The sequence below is a fragment of the Helianthus annuus genome, chromosome 15 (assembly GCF_002127325.2).
Source record: "Helianthus annuus cultivar XRQ/B chromosome 15, HanXRQr2.0-SUNRISE, whole genome shotgun sequence".
In the NCBI taxonomy this organism is placed as follows: domain Eukaryota; kingdom Viridiplantae; phylum Streptophyta; class Magnoliopsida; order Asterales; family Asteraceae; genus Helianthus; species Helianthus annuus.
In genome coordinates, this window is record NC_035447.2 from 58,613,897 (window position 1) to 58,635,844 (window position 21,948).

At 35.6% G+C, this 21,948-nt stretch overlaps 1 protein-coding gene and 1 long non-coding RNA gene across 5 annotated transcripts; both read right to left on the reverse strand.

Annotated features, from left to right (window-relative positions):
- Positions 1–3,174: 3,174 nt before the first annotated feature.
- LOC110911821 lies at positions 3,175–7,220 on the reverse strand. 4 transcript variants are annotated; one of them, XR_004882145.1, is made up of 10 exons: positions 6,575–7,213; positions 6,154–6,438; positions 5,610–5,691; positions 5,248–5,259; positions 5,017–5,161; positions 4,444–4,848; positions 4,141–4,335; positions 3,966–4,028; positions 3,777–3,872; positions 3,175–3,665 (listed from the first exon to the last, which is right to left on the reverse strand). It is a non-coding gene; the product is annotated as an uncharacterized LOC110911821 (long non-coding RNA). The 4 variants fall into 4 exon arrangements; XR_002577395.2 differs by having other exon boundaries at positions 5,017–5,259; positions 6,154–6,327; positions 6,575–7,220; XR_002577398.2 differs by having other exon boundaries at positions 3,966–4,024; positions 5,017–5,259.
- Positions 7,221–18,865: 11,645 nt separating this feature from the next.
- LOC110913837 (glutamic acid-rich protein-like) lies at positions 18,866–21,637 on the reverse strand. Its single transcript, XM_022158655.1, has one exon. It carries the CDS (start codon positions 21,635–21,637, stop codon positions 18,866–18,868), a length of 2,772 nt encoding a protein of 923 aa, XP_022014347.1.
- Between the last annotated feature and the right edge of the window lie 311 nt (positions 21,638–21,948).

The following is a 21,948-nucleotide window of genomic DNA, read 5'->3' on the forward strand; positions in this document are numbered from 1 at the left end:
TCATGTACACACGGACTTTGTTAGTCGCTACTTGTCATTGCAATTTGTTTGCTTCATTTACTGTGTTGATCATGTGAGTCTCACGACCCCGTTTACATCATTTCAAACAATAGGGCGAGAAAACAAGTTATATGCATTTATTTGGAAACGAGTTCGACCATTGATCTGTAGTTACACGAGTAGCAAACATTATCGCAAAGAAAGTCCCCTGTAGTAGTGTGACCATTAGCTTTGGTACACGAGGGTAGTATGAGTAGATCTATTTGGGCTGACAACCCCACCCATGCTTAGTCGCACTAACCTAAACTGGAGTAATGGAGGAGGTTTGAAGTTTTTTGACATTGTTGTTTTATCTTTTGGTAGGTTGTGTTCTATATCTTCTTTTGTATTCCATTTTTTTCTATTTTGGTGTAACTGTAAGGGGTGGTTGTTTGCCACGAGTTGAATGTGCCACCAACACCCAATTGTAGCGCGGTGAAGGGTGAATGTGGGGAGTTGTTGCCGCATGCGGGGAAGAGGAGGGAGAAGGGGTAATGGTGGACCCCACTCTTTTTTTTTTAAATGGTTTGAATGAAACCTCCCCTCATGTTTTTTTTGGGCAAGAATGGTGTATGAGAGAGGAATTGACATGACACATCATAATTGAGTGGGTTGAAATTTACCCCCATCTCATGAGGGGTTCATCCCCTTCACCCTAATAAGTTGGTGCATGTACAGCGACTTGCTATGTTGATGAATAAATTTCAGTTGTCCGTTCCAAAAAAAACCAAGTTGATAGATAACCTAAGATGTGTCACCAATCTCACAAGTAACATCATGCAAATGTTTGTGGCTATGTTACACAATCACATCAAATCGTCTTGTACAATCACAAATGATATCAACCACATATACATGTTAGTTATATCACCATAAAAGATTATGATGTATGTTTAGATCTATCAAGTCTTTGTTTGTACCGATACATCTTAAAATATACGAGTAAAATATATTAGTTTCAGATTTTATTAATAACATGTATAAAATACAGGACGCCTATAATGGCTATTTTTTTTTTTTACTTTTAGTGACACTTTTGGTTAGTGACCGGTGACCGTTTTGAAGTTCATAAACAACATCCGGTGACGATTAATAATGATCATTGTTTTCGATTTTCTTGTAGAATTAATTATGAATGTGATGGGCTATCACAGTTTTATTGTAGGGTATTCAATATTCGGTTTCAAACCAAACCAAAACATAACCAAACCGAATAACATATTTGCTTTCGTTTGGTTTCGAAAAAAAAAACCAAATTAGCTCGTCGGTTTTTATTCTAGAAAACTCAATTTGATTAAAAATCGAGAAACCCGAATTACATATTTTAAGCTATGGCTTTTCCTATTTGTACAACCTATTAAACATTTAGCCCGTTACAAACCCGAGGAAACCGAACCCAGTAACTTGGAAGCCGAACCAACAAACACCCATTTGGTTAAAATTCAGATTTTTTTTGTTTGAAACTGAACCGATTTAGAATTTGGTTTCCGTTGGGCTTCGCCGATTACGTTTTGTTCAACTTAAGGTTTCGATAAAAAAAAATCAAACCGATTAAAGTGAAACCCAAATCCAAATCCAAATCCAAATCCAAATCGATGAACACCTATGGCTATGGTTAGGTCATGTGTAGTGGGGCGTTATGCACCTACATAAAGCCCCTATAAAGCCCTAAACACCATTACGAAGGGCTTTATGAGACAAAAAAATTAGTGGAGCGTAATATATATAGCGCCAAGTATGGGGGAGATTTCAAAGTTTGGACCAATCAAAAATTAGTTAGTGTTTTTATAATTAATTAATAAAACCGAAAATTAATAATTAGGTATTGATGGGTAGGGGCTTTATGACTACGGGCTCTAGTGATATAACGCCCTATAAAGCCCCTGTATGACGTGGCACGACACGTGTCGCATAATGCCCCACAAAGGGCTTTATGACTACGGATGGCCTTATAACCATCTGTGAAGTAATGAAAGATGGGCTAAACATACGATAATCAGGCTTGTTGATAGTTGATATCAAATTTAAAACGGGCTTAAATGAACTAAAAGAGTTGTGGATTTTGTCTCCTACATATAAAAGCCCAAAAAGGATGTGACCAAAGTCCAAACGTGCAAGCGAGCTGGTTTGATTAACGGATTGTTTATTTTATACTAGGTTAGAACCCTGTGTATTACACGGGTTGAATAAATGTAATTTTATATATTTAAATAATAAAAAGTTATATCTTTATGAAACTCGTATATTGTACGGGTTAAATAAATGTAATTTTATATATCAAATAATAACAAAAAAAGTTATATCTTTAAAAACCATGTGTATTACACAGATTAAATAAATGTAATTTTGTATACTAAATACTAAAAACGTCGTATCTTTAAAAAAACCCGTGTATAATCAGGTTGAATAAATCTACCAAATGATAAAAAAAAATTACATCTTTAAAAACCCCGTATATTACACGTGTTGAATAGATCTAAAAAAGAGTTATATCTTTAAAAACCATATGTATTACACAGATTAAATAAATGTAATTTTGTATATTAAATACTAAAAACGTCGTATTTAAAAAAAAAACCGTGTATAGTCGGGTTGAAAAATCTACCAAATAATAAAAAAAATTATATCCTTAAAAACCCCGTGTATTACACGTGTTGAATAAATCTAATTTTACATATAGGATAATAAAAAGTTATATCTTTAAAAACTTCATGTATTACATGGGATACATAAATGTAACTTTGTATAGTAAATAATAAAAAAAGTTAAATTTTTAAAAACCCCACGTTTTACACGAGTTTGATAAATATAATTTTGTATACCAAATAATAAAAAAAGTTATATTTTTATAAATTAGGATAACATTTAATATTAATTTATTATTTATATATTTAATATAAAATAAGTAGGAAAGAGAGGCATTTGTTTTAAAAATATATTAAATTAATAATTTAGATTTGAGAATAATATTTTATTAAAGTATGATAAGATTTAATATTAATTTATTATTTATTTAGTTAATATAAGATATGTATAGATTTAAGGATACCTTCAATGAATGACAAGTGTCCAAAAATTGGTTTCTTTTATTATAGTAGATAGATTTCATAATTCATAACTAACAAATATTTAAACTAAACTAATAAAAAGTTTATTATTATATATAACTAGAAAAGTACCCGCCGTGTTGCGGCCGGTTACAGAGTATTTTTTACATAAGTTATTTTTTCCTACAGTCATATCTACAAATCACATATACAAAAATGATGGCCCTAAATTAGACATATGAGCATTTAATCAACGCTACTACATCAATATTTACTTACTCTTGAACTTCTTTTGTGATTCCAAGTTCTTTATACACTAATCGATAAGATTATAACTGTTATATTGTAGCAATGTAGTTTTTGTGATCATATTTAACGCATTAGTTTTTATGGGTGAACTTGACCGACCCTTTTTGGCTGATGTTATTAATTACCCCTTTTGACCCATCACCCGGCCTTCTGATTTTGCATTACTTAATACCATACGTAGCAACAGAGTGGCACCTGGCGAACTATAACATACTCATCAACATTTAAGCTGAGCTCACCGTTTGCTTGAACATCAAATGGATGAATGACCTAATAAGACAAATGAACCAAATGAATAAACACGAATGACTGAATTTACTCAAAACAATAAGAACTGCAATAAAGTTATTAGATTATAAACAGTTATAAACACTACTCAACCTTTATCTTTCCAATAAAATAATCATAATCTTTATTTTTGTTGTGTACACGTTGAGTGACGTCGCCAGATGGAACAATAACCTTTGCCAAAATCAGCTAACACCAATAAAAAAAAGATTTAAACCAACTGTTCTGAGTTATAGAGCATCTGGTTCTAGCTAACAACATGAAGGGGTACATAATGCTGACCTCAGCATGTAGCTCCTCTAGAATAGACAAAACGTGGCGGCGATAAGACCTTTCGGCATCTACCTACAAATTTGAACGACTTTAAAAGAATTCACCCAAAACTAATGTTCTCCACAAAGTAAAACCCCTCATGTATATGAATTCTTTTAATACGGTCTGATGAGTGAAAAATTACTATCATAAGAAGCTTTTGCAAGGTTATTTGTTGTTGTTGTTTCTCTACCGACAACATCACGGAGATTGTTTCTTTCTGAAGTGTGATCATCGAAGATCGGAGCTCACTTAACCATGCTTCCATGTTTTTAAGTTTTAACGCACTCTCTGGAGTAGGATCTCAGACCTTTGTTTGTCGCCTCAATACTTCCACTACCTGACCAAAACGTACATCTCAATCAAATTTACACGTGCGAACACCCTCATACTTGCATACATGTGTACATGTGTATATATATGTTAAGTATGTGGAACTGAAACATACCTGACTCTCAACTTCTTGGATGAGTCTATCACAACTGCGTGCCAAGTGGCAAGCATCTTCCAATGAAGCTGATTTTATTGATGCTTTTAACGACTCGGATACCTTCAAGAAAATGAGGTTAGTAAGGACTTGAACTTAGTTAAGCAGAGCTCTTATAATAAGACCCGTGTAAAGAGCATATGTATGTGTTTGTACTATTTATATTAGCGAATAGATACACAAAACCACCACATACCAAATTTTTAAACATTGTCAAATACAAATAAAAGAAAGAGTAAAATGACAGTTTCGTCCCTGAGGAGAGGTTTGGCCAGTTTTGCAACTTTTGTCCAAAGGTTTTTTTTCCACATCTGGGTCCAAAATGTTTGAAATCTTCACCTCTTCTTCCAACTCGCGGATGTGAGCCTACCACGTGTTAAAATTTGTATTTTAAATTTAGTAAAACTTTAAATCTCAGTACATAACCATCTTTGTTATGGAATATAAGTCATGTCTTCAGGATACGATGTCGTCACAATATGTACAGATATATACCAAAAAAAATGTAGTTTGTCCATTGGGTATTGGCAATACCTGGATTGGGTTCGGGTCCGAGTATTGGCCAGAAAATCTATACCCTATGTACGCGGGTTCGGGTACGGTTCAGGTATTTGATAAACCTGTACCGGGTATTCAAGAAACCCGGTACCGTTGAAAAGAAACAGAAGATGTGCAGCCACTGTTGTGCGAGTTTGTAAGTTCGTTTTTTTAGCTTTTTGTTATTTGACTTCATAATTGTATAGCCATATAGCCATTAAAACAGACCTGGAACACAACCTGCACACAGCAACGGTCAAACCCGATCAGTACCCGGCAGCGGGTATAATCAGAACTTGGTCCGGATATTCGTTAAACCCGGGTATGGGTAATTCAAAAACAGGCTACGGGTATTTATTAAACCTGGGGTACAAAGCGGGTCTAAAAAAACCCGGTTACGGGTTCGGGTTCGCAGTGGCTATACCGTAGTGGCATACCTGGTCCATACCCGTAGGGTAGGGTCGGGTTCAGGTCCGGGTTGTCAAAACCCGGTTTTTATAATACCCGGGTCTGGGTATTTTTTCGGGGTTCGAGTTTTTGTGCACCTCTACCTGGGGATAGTAAAAATAAAGCGAGTGAAACGGGTTTACCTCAAGCAGGGCAGCAGTGCCGCTGTTGGGATCAACAGCTCCAAATGTCCAAGCATCCCGGTGATTACCTAAGATAACGAATCTAGATACAAGGTTTACACAATATTAAACCTATTTATGGTACACCAATCATGATTAATAAATGTACTTTAACCTTATAGTAGCAAAATTTGTTCATCATATTACTAATACATCCTCCAATCTTATGAAAAATGTAACATTGTCATGGGTAAAAATAAAGTTGATAGTATTGGTTTGAATAAATGTTATATAAATAATTAGTGTTTCCAATATGAAATTACAAGCTTATTAATATCTCAATCAAGTATTGCAAATACTTGTTGGTCGATTACAATTTGGTACCAAAGTAACTAATTTGTTAAAACCCATACCATACCATACCATACGAATGCTATACTTTCAATTATAGAACATAGTCAGGTACCAAATAAACATATTATCGCCTATCTAACAAATAAAATTAACAGTTATCTAGACCACTAAACAAACATTTGTGAGAAGTAGCAATTATCAGTGAACTAACCAAAATCATGGCAAAACACGGAGCAAGAACCAACTGCAAAAGCAAGATCAACATCATTGGCACCATCACAAAAGACTACTATAGCTCGAGATAAATAACAACCGATGAGGTCATCTTCGATTCCCCTCACTAAATTCGATCTTTTCAAGCCATGAACCTTGCCATCTTCACAATCTAAAATTCCAGCACACGTTTGTTCTTTTTCTTCCAATAAATATTCAAATGTTTTTTAAAAAGTATTTTGATTTCTTTGATGTAACAAAATATAATATAAGTAATTATCACCTGAAAACAAAGCATAAGATCGTTAAGAAGAACAGCCACACATTCAGATGCTTCACATGGAAGAGATCTTTGGTATATGCAAAGTTATAGAGGAAAATAATCTAACCAATTAAGAAAAAGAATTCAAATGGGTTACCTTAATAGTCCCCTCAACTTGATTTTGGTATATGCAAGATCGTATGGCTATCAGGGGCACCCGACGGAACCCTAGGTCACCGATCTTCATGAAAGAAGGTGGCCCAAAAAGTAATCGGAAACGCCACCACCCCACCAATCCACCTCAGAATCTCCTCACCGTCGGCATCGGAGATCGGCAACGACGGAATCAACGGGACGTCACCGGCCCGTTCCACCTCATCCTCAGACAACCTCTCACACCCTTCCAAACTACTCGGCCAGCCCGGTGTTGTCGGGTCACCTGCCCCATTAAACACCGACCCGACATGAACACCACTCGGCGGCAACCACGTGTCATCCGGAAACCACTTCGTACCGCCCCCGACCCCACCGTACTGATCGAAGTATATTAACACCCCCATCGCACCCGCGTTCGAGAAAATTTTCAATTTGCGAATGCTCGAACCAATCTTTTCTACAAATCCACCGAACGAACCACCTGCACGGTCGCCATTTCCGGCGCCGGCGGCTAAGGGTTTGAACGCTAGAGATCGACGAACGGATCCGATGAAATCCTTCTCTCTCAAACGAAGAATCTGCATCTCTATCTCTCATGTCTCTCTCTTCTAGAAATATAAAGTTTCCAAAAGAAGCTTTACTGTACAATCAATATAAGCAAATGTATAGCTTATTTATGCACAGAAAACAAATAAAGCAAAAGTTACAAGTACCTATTGCATAAGTATGTTGTAAATTAGAGGTATATATAATTTTATAGAGATTTTTTCCTAGATTAGTGTTGGTGGAAATAGTATTTACTGTTTTAATGTTTCTTAAAAACTATTTCCTAAAATGGTGTTTTGATTTTTTTTATTTGTCTTTTCTTTTAAACAACATAATATACTTATTATTTTGTTTTTCTATTCAATCAATCCATTTTCTGAAGTTTTATTCTATTGTTATACCTTTTTTTTTCAATCAACCCAATATCTTTTTAATTTTCAACCAACATATAAGTTTTTTATATATTTTGTATTTGCCATTTCTTGTAATCAACATAAAAAAAATTATTACATTTTTTTTAAATTCAATCAATCCACTGTCACATTTTTGTTCTTTTATTATAGCTTTTTTTTTTTCCAAACAACCCAATATGTTTTTGTTAAATCAACCTAACCTATGAATCTTTTTTCTATCTCGTTATATATATATATATATACATATATATATACATAGGGGATGGTTCAAATGAAAACCACTTTTATTGTGAAAACTCGAAAACTAACTAAAAAAGCCTAAAAAAAACCTAAAAAACATACAATTTTTTTTTTTTTACAATTTTTTTAGAAAAATCGCTACTTTTTATATATGGAAAAAAATTTCAAAAAAAAAAAAAAATTTTTTGGTTATACTGCACATGTGCACTAATACGGAAAGCCTAAACCACTTAACCCACCCCCCACCGACACCCCCCAAAAACCTAAACCCCCCACCCCCACCCCCCCCCAAAAAAAAAAACCTAAATTCACCCTCCCACCAAAAGCCTAACCCCCCCCCCAAAAAACCTAAACCCCTCCACCCTCCCGAAAACCTAAAACTAAACCCTAAACATAAACCCGAAAAAAACCTAACCCACCCCCCACCCCCACCCCCCAAAAACCTAAACCCCCCTCCCCCCCACACCCAAAAACCTAATCCTAATCCTAAACCTCCAAAAAAACTAACCCTAAAAGCTAAACTAGAATTAAAAAGCTAATTTTAAGCATGTAATGCACATTGTAGTACATGTTATATTGCACATGTGCACTACTATAATAATAGTATTGAAAACAAGACGACACCATAAATCTTTTTTTATGTCATAAAAAATATGCTCGAATATACTTGAATGAAAGATAAGAAATTTTGTGATCTTATGGTGCCATTTTTGTTTTAAAATGATAACGTATGGAGAAATGGGAAATGTTTGAAAAGTTATATATTTTTTGTTCCAATTTTACCCCTCCTTCATTAAAAGTCTCCCCCCCTTCTTTTTAGTGGGTTTTAGTTAGTTTTCTAGTTTTCACAATAACTAGTGGTTTTCATTTGAACCTTCCCCTATATATATATATATATATATATATATATATATATATAGGGAGAGGATCATGAGAAAACTAGATATAAATGAGAAAACTAGAAAACTAACTAAAATCCACTAAAAAGTAGGGGGAGGGAGACTTTTAATGAAGGAGGGGGGGGGGGGGGACTTTTAATGAAGGAGGGGTAAAATTGGAAAAAAAATATATAACTTTTCAAACATTTCCCATTTCTCCATACGTTATCATTTTAAAACAAAAATGGCACTATAAGATCACAAATTTTCTTATCTTTCATTCAAGTATATTCGAGCATATTTTTTATGACATAAAAAAAGATTTATGGTGTCGTCTTGTTTTCAACACTATTATTATAGTAGTGCACATGTGCAATATAACATGTACTACAATTGCATTACATGCTTAAAATTAGCTTTTTTAGTCTAGTTTAGCTTTTAGGGTTAGTTTTTTGGAGGTTTAGGATTAGGATTAGGTTTTTGGGTGTGGGGGAGGGGGGGGTTAGGTTTTTTTTGGGGGGGGGGGTGGGTGGGGTGGGGGGTTTAGGTTTTTTTCGGGTTTATGTTTAGGGTTTAGTTTTAGGTTTTTGGGGGGTGGGGGGGGGGGGGTTTAGGTTTTTGGGGGGTGGGGGGGGTTAGGCTTTTGGTGGGAGGGTGAATTTAGATTTTTAGGTGGGGTGGGGTGGGGGGTTTAGGTTTTTTTCGGGTTTATGTTCAGGGTTTAGTTTTAGGTTTTGGGGGGTGGGGGTGGGGGGTGGGTTTAGGTTTTTGTGGGGTGTCGGTGGGGGGTGGGTTAAGTGGTTTAGGCTTTCCGTATTAGTGCACTTGTGCAGTACAACAAATTTTTTTTTTTTTTTTGAAAATTATTTTCCATACATAAAAAGTAGCGATTTTTCTTTAAAAAAATGTTAAAAAAAATTTGGTATTTTTTTAGGTTTTTTTTAGTTAGTTTTTTGGTTTTCTCATTTAAACTAGTTTTCTCATGATTCATCCCCTATATATATATATATATATATATATATATATATATATATATATATATATATATATATATATAATGTAAGCATCTATAGAAAACCCACTTTAATTTAGAAAATCTGGGAAACTCAAAGCTCCCGATGTTTTTTTTTGAAAAAAATTATACATGTTATATATATGTTTTTAAGGGTTTTGGGCAAAAAAAATCAAAAAAGTGCTGAGTAGATATTTAAAAAAAAAATAAACAAGTTTTGGGGTAACACATGTTACAAATATGTCAGATGAATGTAACATGTGTTACACCAAAACTTGTTTGTTTTTTTTTTAAATATCTACTCGGCGCTTTTTTGATTTTTTTGCCCAAAACCCTTAAAAACATGTATATAACATGTATAAATTTTTTCAAAAAAAAACATCGGGAGCTTTGAGTTCCCCGGATTTTCTAAATTAAAGTGGGTTTTCTGTACATCCTTCCCCTATATATATATATAGGATGGGGATCATTAGAGAACACTAACTATTGCGAGAACAAAAAGAACAACTCTAAAACACTAAATTTTGGGATTTAGGTTTCATATTTTTTGAAATTTTATGTTTCTTACATTCATATGTATATTATATATACATAAAAAACCATATTTTTTTACCTACATGTAGTTTACATACATGTTGGTAATTTAATCTACACATAACCTACATATGTGTAGGTTATACAAAAAGTGAGAATTTTCCATATTTTGTTTTGAATTCTAGTGCAAGAAACAATAAGTCTTACATTTGCAACATTTTCATTTACTTTTTAGGTTTTTAGGATTGAAAAAATAGGTGATTCATTGTGTTCTGCGTGTTCTCGCAATATTTTGTGTTCTGCATAGAACCTTCTCCTATATATATATATATATAGAGGCCGGTTAACGTACAATACCTCTTATCCTACATTATGTACGCGATGCCCTCAGCCGTACGATCTTCAATCGATTAAACGCGAGCGAAACTAATTAAGATGATTAAATTAATCATTTTAATATATCTAAATCATACCAGGAAGGTTAAACGTCATTGCGAGGTCATAAATCTCTGTAATTGACCGATGATAGTTCAAAATCAAACCCTAAATCAAATTCAAAAACCTGAAAATCTTCTTCCCCAACCTCCCTTCGTTCCTTTTAGTGCGATATCGATAATAAGAACTACTAATTTGGGAGTTGTAAGGGTCAAACGGAAGAAGACTGACAATGATCGACCAACAATCGAAGAAGATGAACAGTAACACACACACAGATTTTTCACATGCGATATTCAATTTTCCACATGCGATTCTACACATCCCATGTCATTTTTCACATTACCCCATGCTAGCCATTTTTCACATGCGATATTCAATTTTCCACATGCGATTCTACACACCCCATGCCATTTTTCACATTACCCCATGCCATTTTTTCACATGCGATATTCAATTTTCCACATGCGATTCTACACACCCCATGCCATTTTTCATATTACCCCATGCCATTTTTTCACATGCGATATTCAATTTTACACATGCGATTCTACACACCCCATGCTATTTTTCACATTACCCCATGCTAGCCATTTTTCACATGCGATATTCAATCTTCCACATGCGATTCTACACACCCCATGCCATTTTTCACATTGCCCCATGCCATTCTTTCACATGCGATATTCAAATCTTCCACATGCGATTTTGTCCATCTACACACCCCATGCCATTTTTCACACTACCCCATGCTAACCATTTTTTCACATGCGATATGTAATGAATTCGCACCAGATCTGCACCTGATCGAACGGCTGGGATGATCGCGTACGTATCGTACGATAAGCGCATTTGTATTTTACTCTTTACCTATATATATATATATATATATATATATATATATATGCAAATGTAAGACTTATTGTTTCTTACACTAGAATTCAAAACAAAATATGGAAAATTTTCACTTCTTGTATAACCTACACATATGTAGGTTATGTGTAGGTTAAATTACCAACACGTATGTAAGCTACGTGTAGGTAAAAAAAATGGTTTTTTAATGTATGTATAATACACATATGAATGTGAGAAACATAAAATTTAAAAAATCATGAAACTTAAATCCCAAAATGTAGTGTTTTAGAGTTGTTCTTTTTGTTCTCGCAATATTTAGTGTCCTGTAATGGTCCTCATCCTATATATATATATATATATATATATATATATATATATATAGAGAGAGAGAGAGAGAGGCCGGTTATCATACAAATCCACTAATCGTACATTATGTACGCTATAACCACAACCGTCAGATCATCTCATTTAAACCTCGTGTTTAACTATTAAATTAATCAAATTAAAATAAATAAATGAAACCGCCAAGGGTTAAAATCGTCCATTGCGAAATCAAAACCCCTCAGCAAACAATAACTCACAATCATACCGTAAACCCAAAATCAACATTGCATTCTCCTTCCCCCAAGTTCCCTACTACTCACCGTTGCGATTCAACTAAGATTCATGAGTTTTGAGAAACGAAGCAAAGCAAACAACGACAGACCACAGGCAAAGAAGATGAATCCAGGTATCGATTGACATTTGCGATTTGATAATGATATTTACAGGGACTTTGAATGACATATGCGATATCGTTTGTTTAGCAAGGTTTTGGTCTGAAACCTATAGTTTTATAAGATTACATATTGTTCATAACTACGATTTTATTAGGGTTTATGACTTGTATGGTTATTTATTAGGTTTTGTATGATTATACAGTTTTGTTAATGATAAGCTGATATATGTGCGATATTATATAGGGTTTTGTGAGGGTTTTGTATGACAAATGCGATTTCATATGTTAAATTTTGTTTGTTGAAGGTTTTTGTCTTAGGTTAGCTTGAGCATGCGAATTGATAAAAGCCTCATGCAATTTTATATGATTAGTTAGTTTTAGGGGATTATGATTAAAGTACACATGCGATTATATTAATTTTAGTTGTCTAAAGCATACGATTTATAGGGTTGCTTAGTTTTGGTAATGCTTTATTAAGACATGCGAATTCATAAGTCATTCATGCGATTTTATCAACTTAATGAGTTAGTGTACATGATTAGCTGATAAATGCGATTTTGTAAAGGTTTTTGACTGATAGCATGCGATTTTGTAGAAATAGATTCTGATGATGACTTTGAAGACCCAATATCAACATTGAAAAAAGTTAACAAAAATAGAAAAAGAAGGATAGTTGAAGAAAGTTCTGAGGAGGATGACTTCGTTAAGCCACTCCCGAAAAAGAAGAAAGATGACAGGAAATCTTAGATAGAAACAAAAAAACCTTCAAAAAAGGTGGAACCACCTAGAACAGAAACTAGAGCTTTCTTCGAATACAGCAGCGAAGCGATACTATTAAGACGTCAACCTAACTCGTATATGGATACTATGAGAAAATTTTCAAAAAAACAGATTGATGAGGTGAAGAATATGGGATTTGGAGCTATTCTTGATATAAATATCAACCATATTTCAACACGATTGACATATTGGCTAGCAAGAAACTTTGACGAGATGTTCCATACACTAAACGTAGGTAGACACCAAATAAACATTACATCGGACACAGTTTATGAGGTATTTGGAATACCAAAGGGGCCAAAGCAAGTTGAAATAATAGTCGATAAGAGAAAAGTTAAAAAGGTGGAGAAAATCGAAAAGAGTAAAGAACCGGGAAATGCTGTCAGGGATACATTCATCAGCCAATGGGGGGAAAACACGAGAATTACCCATGGCTTAATTGCAACTGCAATGGATGATCAAATAGATGGGGGGAGCCTGTTTAAATTAAATTTCCTGGTGTACTGGATGACGTTCTTTGCGGAGATTACAAAGGCAACAACTGCAAATGATAGATGTTTGCTTGGTGTAGAGGCTGTAGGATCGTGTATTGACCCGAACGAGTCGATCAGAGAAGTTTTACTTTGTTTCAGGTGCGGAAAACAAGAACTAAAGGTAGATATAACTTGTTTTTCACTTTAAACACTAAATTGATTGATATTACAGCTTATACAATCAAATCTCACACCGACAGCACCTCAGTATGGAATTCGGAAACTGTTACATATGATTCCGCTCGGACACCTATTTATAGCCCTATGATTCCGCTTGAACATGCTCAAACGGAACCTTCATTCAAGCGAAATCTCCACTTTTCAACTCAAGCGGAATCTGATCTTGTGATTTCGCTTGAAATGACCAAATGTCATTTCAAGCGGAATCAGCCTTAATGACACCTAATTCTGCTACTTTCTCGTAAAACGTGCCCTGATCTATTCTATCTAGTACAAGACTCGATACAAGACAAAGTTGACAGATGCATGCACTAACAGACTCTCCCTCAGATGTTGACAAGTCTCACTTGTCGAGTCTTTGCATCTTCAGTCTTGATCAGTCTCTGGGCTTCACTCTTTCAATCATCATCAACAGACTCCCCTTAACAAGGTGTTGGCATTCCTTAAGTTCATCAGCATCATCTGCTTTAGGATCATAATCTGACTCATATCCCAAGATCACCTAGCTCGATTCTTTAATTCAGAGTTCTCAAGCATTGGAATCTTGGCTTTCACAGGTTCAAGATCATCGCCTGACTCATACTTTGTCCACATAATCGAAACCTGGCTCATGCTCTATCCACAACATCCTCAGGTATCGGAATCTGACTCTATAAGCAATCTCAGGATCGATCAACCTGGTTCTTTATCACTCGGCTTTGAAATTGTTCCAAGATCATCACCTGGCTCACGTTCAGCTCAAGTTATCTGCACAATCTCTACCCCAGAGTAAGATTTACACTTTAATTTCAAAAACAGATGCACTCACTCAATCTCTCCCAAAAATCAAACTATATTCATGATGAACCACTAGAAAAAAATTTGATTAAAATACATTTGTTTTCAAACACTGACTCCCCCTCACTACATGCTCATCATGTTTAGCACTTTGAACTTTGAAAATCAGCTTTTCAATAACTGTTGTCGAAAATATTTTTGGATTTTTCAAAAATTTATGCTAAAATACACTGAAAATCTTTTTGGATTTTTAATTGGAAAGAAATGCAGTAAAGACATATTTACAGACAATATTTTTGTGAATTTGTGTAAGAGGATCATATCAGATTATGAGACATATCACCAACACCGTTAAGCTTCATTTCATTTTAAGTTCTAAATAATTCACCTAGATTGTCAGTATATTGGTCCACTTAAATTTTCACACAAAGTTCAATTGTTCCGAGATACGATATTAATGTCTTAAGAACTTAAACTTAATCGCGTGTCCCACTACTTGAATATAATCCCGTATCCAGATCCCAATATTCAGTCTTATAGGTGAGTATACCACAGATGATATCTGTAAAAAGGTTAGGTGCGAAACCGTAAGAGCTCAGGTCAGAACTTCCATTCAGCAGAGAGATGACGGCTCGACTTTTGGTGTGTCCCTTTTAGAGGATCTTTTGTTACAACAGCAATGACTATCAATTTTATTGTTTCATCAATTTGCTGAGGGCGACGCTTATATTTCAAAGCATTTGCAGAAAGTATTATACGGGGACTAGGTCAGAATTTCCATTCAGCAGAAGTCCTGGGATAATACCCCAGATATCACTGAGTATAAAGACCTAGTATCTCAGAAAGAGGGACCTTTCAAACAAGATTTCGGGGGTTACCCATATATCCAAGAAGTTGTTACCCACAAAATAAGCAAGTTTGAAATTTAGATTTATATCTTGTCACAATTTACTAAATGTGCAAAAACCTACTGGTATATCCGCAGTGAGATTGTTTATCACATTTTTAACTTTACATTTCTTTAGCATGTTGTGACAGTCCACTGATGTACTATCATTTCCTCTTTTTGACAACAAAACTCAATTTTTAAATTTTATCATGTTTTTGGCTTTTTCAAATTTTCTAATGTTTTTGGATTTCTGAAATATTTACTCCCCCTAAAATGCAAACACATTTAACGAAATTTGAAAATAAAATGAGCTCTTGACCCACTTAAAAAAAATTGAAAACAAACTATATAGGAAAGTTGACAACCGATATCAAATCGCCTCAATTCGCCATCCACTTGGCATAAACAAGAACTCCCCCTATCAACAAACTATTTTCTCATTATGATTTCAAAACACTTAAGTTTGTTTTAATCAAAATGATTTTTCCAGAAAATAAGTTTGTTTTTTACCACTTGTAGGGACTGGTTCATCATATTGTTCATTCAATCACATAAATGAGGATTACATCAAGTTCAAACTAATGACCTTGACGAATCACTTGTAAGATTCAACCTCTTACCAATCAGGATGCCGATTTCTGCTTCGCACTTACCAACCTGGAAGCTCCGGCATAGTCCTTTACCTGTAAAATTTCAAAAACTTCAAATTCTTTCATCAAAAACTATTTTTAACAAGAATGATGTTGATTCCTGATCCACGATTACAAACTTGGGATCTCCGGCATAGTCAGATGTTTCAAGGGAAGATAATTTCCACCCAAGTTTTACCAACCTTGGGTGTTTTCAACTCTTGTTCCGTAGGGTTAAAAGTTGCTTTCTTTGTCGCATAAAAATCTTTAACCCCTTTTACTTTTCCCTCCACCATTGTCCTAAAAATTTTCTTAACTTTCCCATTGAATGCTTTCTCAACATCAAATTCCTTCTGATCAGAATAGAATTGATTCGAGATTTCCACCTTACCAACCATTTGTTTAATATCTTCAAACTTCAAAGACGGAATTTCAGCATCATCTTTTGAAAACACAGGTTTTTCATCTTTAACCTCAACTTGTGGCTCCACTGATTTGTGGAATCAGATTCATCGCCGACCTTTTCATCACCCTTCTTAACAACCCACACTTGATTGTCCTTGGCTTTCTTTTTGTATAAATTTTTCTTTGAACACTCACCAACTTCATGAGTCGAATTTTCAAAATTTTGAAATTTTCAGTTGGTGATTCAACATCAACAACCTTTTCTTTCAATTTTTTAGAAACTCCCTGTTTTGTCTTAGTATTCGTCGGACAATTCGATGCAATGTGACCAGCTTCATTGCATTTGAAACAGGTTCTAGTCTCTTTTGGATGAAATACTCCAGTTCCTTTCCTTTTCTTCTCAGCAAGAAACTCCTGGTTTGATTGCCTCCAAAACGGTTTCTTCTGTTCTTCTTCCGCACTTCCACCTGAAACAAATTCTGTTTTTGTTTTAGAATTTTTCTCATTTTTATAATTTTCTGGTGGAATAAAACCCAATCCTTTCTTTTTATAGCTACCATTATGATTTGGTTTCTTTTGAAAACTAGAACCAGAATTGTAACCTTTTTTCTTGTTTAATCGTTGTTGTATTCATGAAGTATATTTTTTAGGTTTTCCAGTAAGATTTAAATCTTTTATTTCAGAAATATTAAGTTCTGTCATTTTGAAAACCTTTTTGATCATTTCAAATCTTACACTCCTTATTGGAAATTCTTTGTCAGAGTATAATTTGTCAGAATCATTCAAAGTATAAGCTACTTCGAATGTTTCATCATTCAAATTTGATTTTGATAATAAAAACTCTTTACTATTAGCTCGTTTAACCATCGGTTTTGAACTGTTGACTGACGAACTTGACCCTCCAGACTCAGACTCCTCATCAGTATCCAACACCTGATCGACCACCTTTTTAATTAACTCAGACTCATGATCAGTGTCAGACGATGTGAAAGTAACGTTAATATTTTCTGGTAATTCATCAGTTTTGTCGGTTTTTAACTTTATATTGACTGCTTTTTCGACTTGCTCCTCATTTGGTTTTCTGGGAGAATAACCTTCCCAAATCGGAGGCGGACACTTGTTATAGCTAACAGTCGGTTTCTTACCAGTATCTTTCTTCTTTTGCTTGTCGTCTTTGAATGCTTCAAAACCTGCAACAGTCGGATAAATTCGATCAATAAGATAATCAGAACTAGAGTAACTCTGCAGTAGGCGTCTGATTCTCTCATTTTCAATTTTCTCCTTTTCTAACTCTTGTTTCAGTGTAGCACATTCTTCAATATAGTGATTGATTGCTGTAGGACCGTTATTGACAGGCGAGTGAGTTAATCAGAGCTAGATACTACTGTTTATGCAGCGGAAATACATAAACATCATGAATCAAAGTCAAAATTGAGTAGAAACAGAAGCAGGTCACTTTAAACTGGTTTTCTCATTAATCTTTCACGAAAAAGTTGAGCAGCAGTTCGGCTACACAGTAAACATGCACGTACATAATGAGAAAACACTAAAACTATATATAGGGTTGGGATTTTGCTCCAAATGACCATGTGTCATTTGGGGCGAAATCAGCATGATGTGATTTCGCTCCAAATGACACATTGTCATTTGGGGCGAAATCAGAACGTTAAAATCACACTTTTACAAAACAACCCCCTATACATTACATAATTAACATTCCTAGACCTTATACATGATCAACTAAGACTAAGACGCAGGCTTTAGACATTCGTGCACCAACAAACTCCCCCTTGGATACAACCGCAGTCTTCAGTCTTGTCTTTGCGTCTTCACAGGGACTTGAACTTTTCTTCATGCTGCTTAGGCTTCTTCCTAAGCAAATTTCTCACTTTGTCGTTCTCTTTCTTTCTTGCCTTCTCTTCTTCAGCTTGAATGTTCATCCACTTTCCTCTCTTTTCTTCAAGCTTTCGACGCTCACGTTCAGCTTTCCTTTTCATCTTCTCGTCGAGTGACCACCAAGATGACTTCCATTTACTTTCATAGTTTATTCCTTTCTGAAAGCAAAGAGTAGCAACACGTTGAAACTGCATGACCTGCTCTCTATCTTCTGCCTGATAGTGAATCTTGTTGATGAATAGACATTCAATATCCTTCGCAGAGCAGTTCACTAACCACATCGGGTCATACACATGCATTTCTCTTAGCTCACTTCCTGCTCGATAAGTGATGACAGCCTCAGTCGAAATGTAACGATATACCCAGCCCAAGAATCCTTTATAGAAATCCTGCTCCATTGGTGGCACTGGGATAGTCTTCATTGTCTTCAGCTTTTTCACATTAAGTATCGTTTCTTCAACCCCCATTTCTGGATCTACCCTTCGCACTCTTTTAGGGTAATGTGGCTTCCAGTGTCGAAACTCTTTCAACGATTCAAACTTTATATACCCCCACATCGGAATATCATTCTTTCATACCGGATAATCTAAAGTTCTTACTTTTGACAGCTCATTCACATCCCACCATGGTAATGACATCACGTCATATAAATATTCAAAGTACTGCACCCCACATTCTCTCCTGATTGTGTAAGCATTCACTTGAGGTAAGAAACCCCAGCTAATGATGTCACCGAGAGACACACTTCGATCACGTTGATAGTACTTCAACGGTCTTTTGAACTTACTCTCGTGACTGTCTTTGAACCACGTTTTCTTTTCTTCCGTTTCCATGTCTTTGGGAGTGCCATCAAAGTTCTTATCTTTTAAGATCTCAGTCACTTTTCGTCTCAATTCATCTCTATTCTCCTCTGTAAAGAACTCCATCAGCGTAGGCAACTGAGAAGTATATTCACTAACACTTTCATCATCCGTCCAATCCTCAACTTCAACTCTGTCGTACATGTCAGCCTCCTCAACATACTTATACTTGTACTCAGGCTGTTGGTTGATGTCGAAAGCATTCAACTCTTCCTCAAAATCGAACTTGAAATCAGGATTCACCATACGAGTCATTTCTTTAATTGTCTCCAACGTGTAAGTATGGAAATGTTCACCTTCTTCCCGATAAGTATCCAATCTCAAAATTAACTTCTCGGCATGTTGAACATTTTGAGTATCACCTGACTCCACCTTTCCTTCAGCTCCCCCTGATTCTTCATTCACAGAATCATTTATCAAATCATCAACAGTTCTTTTAGAGGAAGCTTCAGTTACTTTTACACCCATACCACCTTGAGCATCGTCATCGTCATTATCAGAACCATGACTGCTTGCCGAGAAGACTTTCTCATCATCGTCATCTTCCTCGTCATCCTTATCATCACCATCTTCTTCATCATCATCATCTTCTTCATCATCATCACCAATTAACTCTTCAAGATGTGTTTCTTCCTCAAACATACCAGATATAGCAGTTATAGGTTCAGGATTCTCAACAACCATGGAAGGAACAATTGATCTCTCTGTCACTGCTGAACTACCTTCAACGCCTTTACCTTTATCTTTCATCTGTTCATCAATCTCGGCTTGGCGTTGTGCCCTAAGTTCTTCAACTTGTATCTCTTCAAACTTTTGTTCAACTGATGTTCCGAGCATACTTTCAATGACTTTGTTTAACATGTAGAACTCATGCTCCCTCAAAGCCTTAGCAGCTTCAAGCTCTTTATTTTTCATCTCGTAATACTTGTTCTGTTCATCTCTTCGAGCTTTTTCTTCTTCAAGTTCAGCAACTCGTACTTTCAAGATATCAATCTCAGATTGATCAGTGTCAATCTTCTTCAACAATTCTTTGTTATCAGTCTCCAGTCTTTTCACTCGCATTTCAAGAATTTTTTCACGATCAGAAACTTTCTTGTTCTCAGCAGCTAACTTCTTGTTTTCATCCAACACTTCATCCATCTTTTTCTCCAACTTCTTCACTTGTTCATCGTTTGCAAATCCGAAATCTCCAATGTCTTCAAGATTATCACGAGGAATGTGAAGACGTTTCTGCCCAGAAGAACCAGGTGTTAGTTGAATATGGGTGGATGGTGGTGTTTGAAAGATTTCTTGCGATGTGAATAAGGTTTGTTGTGGTGGTGAAATATGTAGTGGTGAAAGATGTATAGGTGATCGTTGTCTGGGTGGTGTTGGTTGTTTTGGTGGTGAAGGTTGTTGTGGAGGTGTAGGTTGTCGTGGAGGTGATTGGATTGGTGATTGAGGTGGTGTTGGCTCATGTGGTGGTGTTGATGGTTTACTGGTTTCTTTGGAAGGTTTCTTCTTTAAGACGATCTTCGGCTTTGAAATCTTTGGAGTCACTTTCCGGATCTTTGGAGATACAACTTTCTTTCTTGCCCTGGCTTTCTTTCTGCCACTCGAAGGAGATTGCGAATCAGAAACATGTTGTGGGGATGGCACATATGGAGCATCTTCTTTCTCTTGCCTCTTCCTCTTTCTTAACAACTTCTCTTTCTCTGTTTCTGCTTGAATTCTTTTCAACCTTTCAGTTTCATCTACTTCATCTTCTGAAGAACTCGAGGAACTTGTAGTATCTTTATCAACATCATCACCTTCAATATCGTCAATAACCTTCTCTTTCTGAGCTTCTTTGCTTGTTGTCTGCTCAACCTCTAAGTCATCAAGATCTAACATCACTTCTTCAATACCAGCATATGGATTTTCCTCAACATTCACTGCCGGTTCTTCTTCTTCAGGTTCATCAACCAATAACGTTTTTGCAACTTTCTTTTGTTTCTTCTTCGGTTGTGATGAAGATCCCTCGCCCTCTTGTACTTTAGGAGTAACCTTTCTGCGTCTCCTCCTCGTTTCTTTAACAAACCAATCATTACGAGTAGGTTTGAACTCTTCAAGAGTCTTCGGCTCATCAGCATAGGCTGCCTCTTTCATTTCTTCTTCTTTTCTCCAGTTTTGATGATCAACTGGATCAGGATCAACGTAGTTTGCATCCTTAATAAAACTGAAGAATTCAGCACCAATCTTTGGTTCTGGGTGATTTGGATGGTATCTCGCAAGCTGTTTGAGCGAATCATTGCTCATGTGTGATTGCATCAACAGATCGTTCTTTAAATTTCGGTCAATCTCTGGATAAGCATGATCGATTAACATCTGCACGAATCTTGGATACATCCAAGTCTTGCTCTTCGTAGTAATATTCTCGACCATATAGTGAAAGACAATATGCGAGAAGTTGTACTTCTTGTTCAAAACTAATGCAGTGACCATGTTCATCTGATAGTCATGCATTGTATCGTAACTTCCCTTTGTATGACTCAGTGATATCAATATATGGATTTTCCTCAACATTCACTGCCGGTTCTTCTTCTTCAGGTTCATCAACCAATAACGTTTTTGCAACTTTCTTTTGTTTCTTCTTCGGTTATGATGAAGATCCCTCGCCCTCTTGTACTTTAGGAGTAACCTTTCTGCGTCTCCTCCTCGTTTCTTTAACAAACCAATCATTACGAGTAGGTTTGAACTCTTCAAGAGTCTTCGGCTCATCAGCATAGGCTGCCTCTTTCATTTCTTCTTCTTTTCTCCAGTTTTGATGATCAACT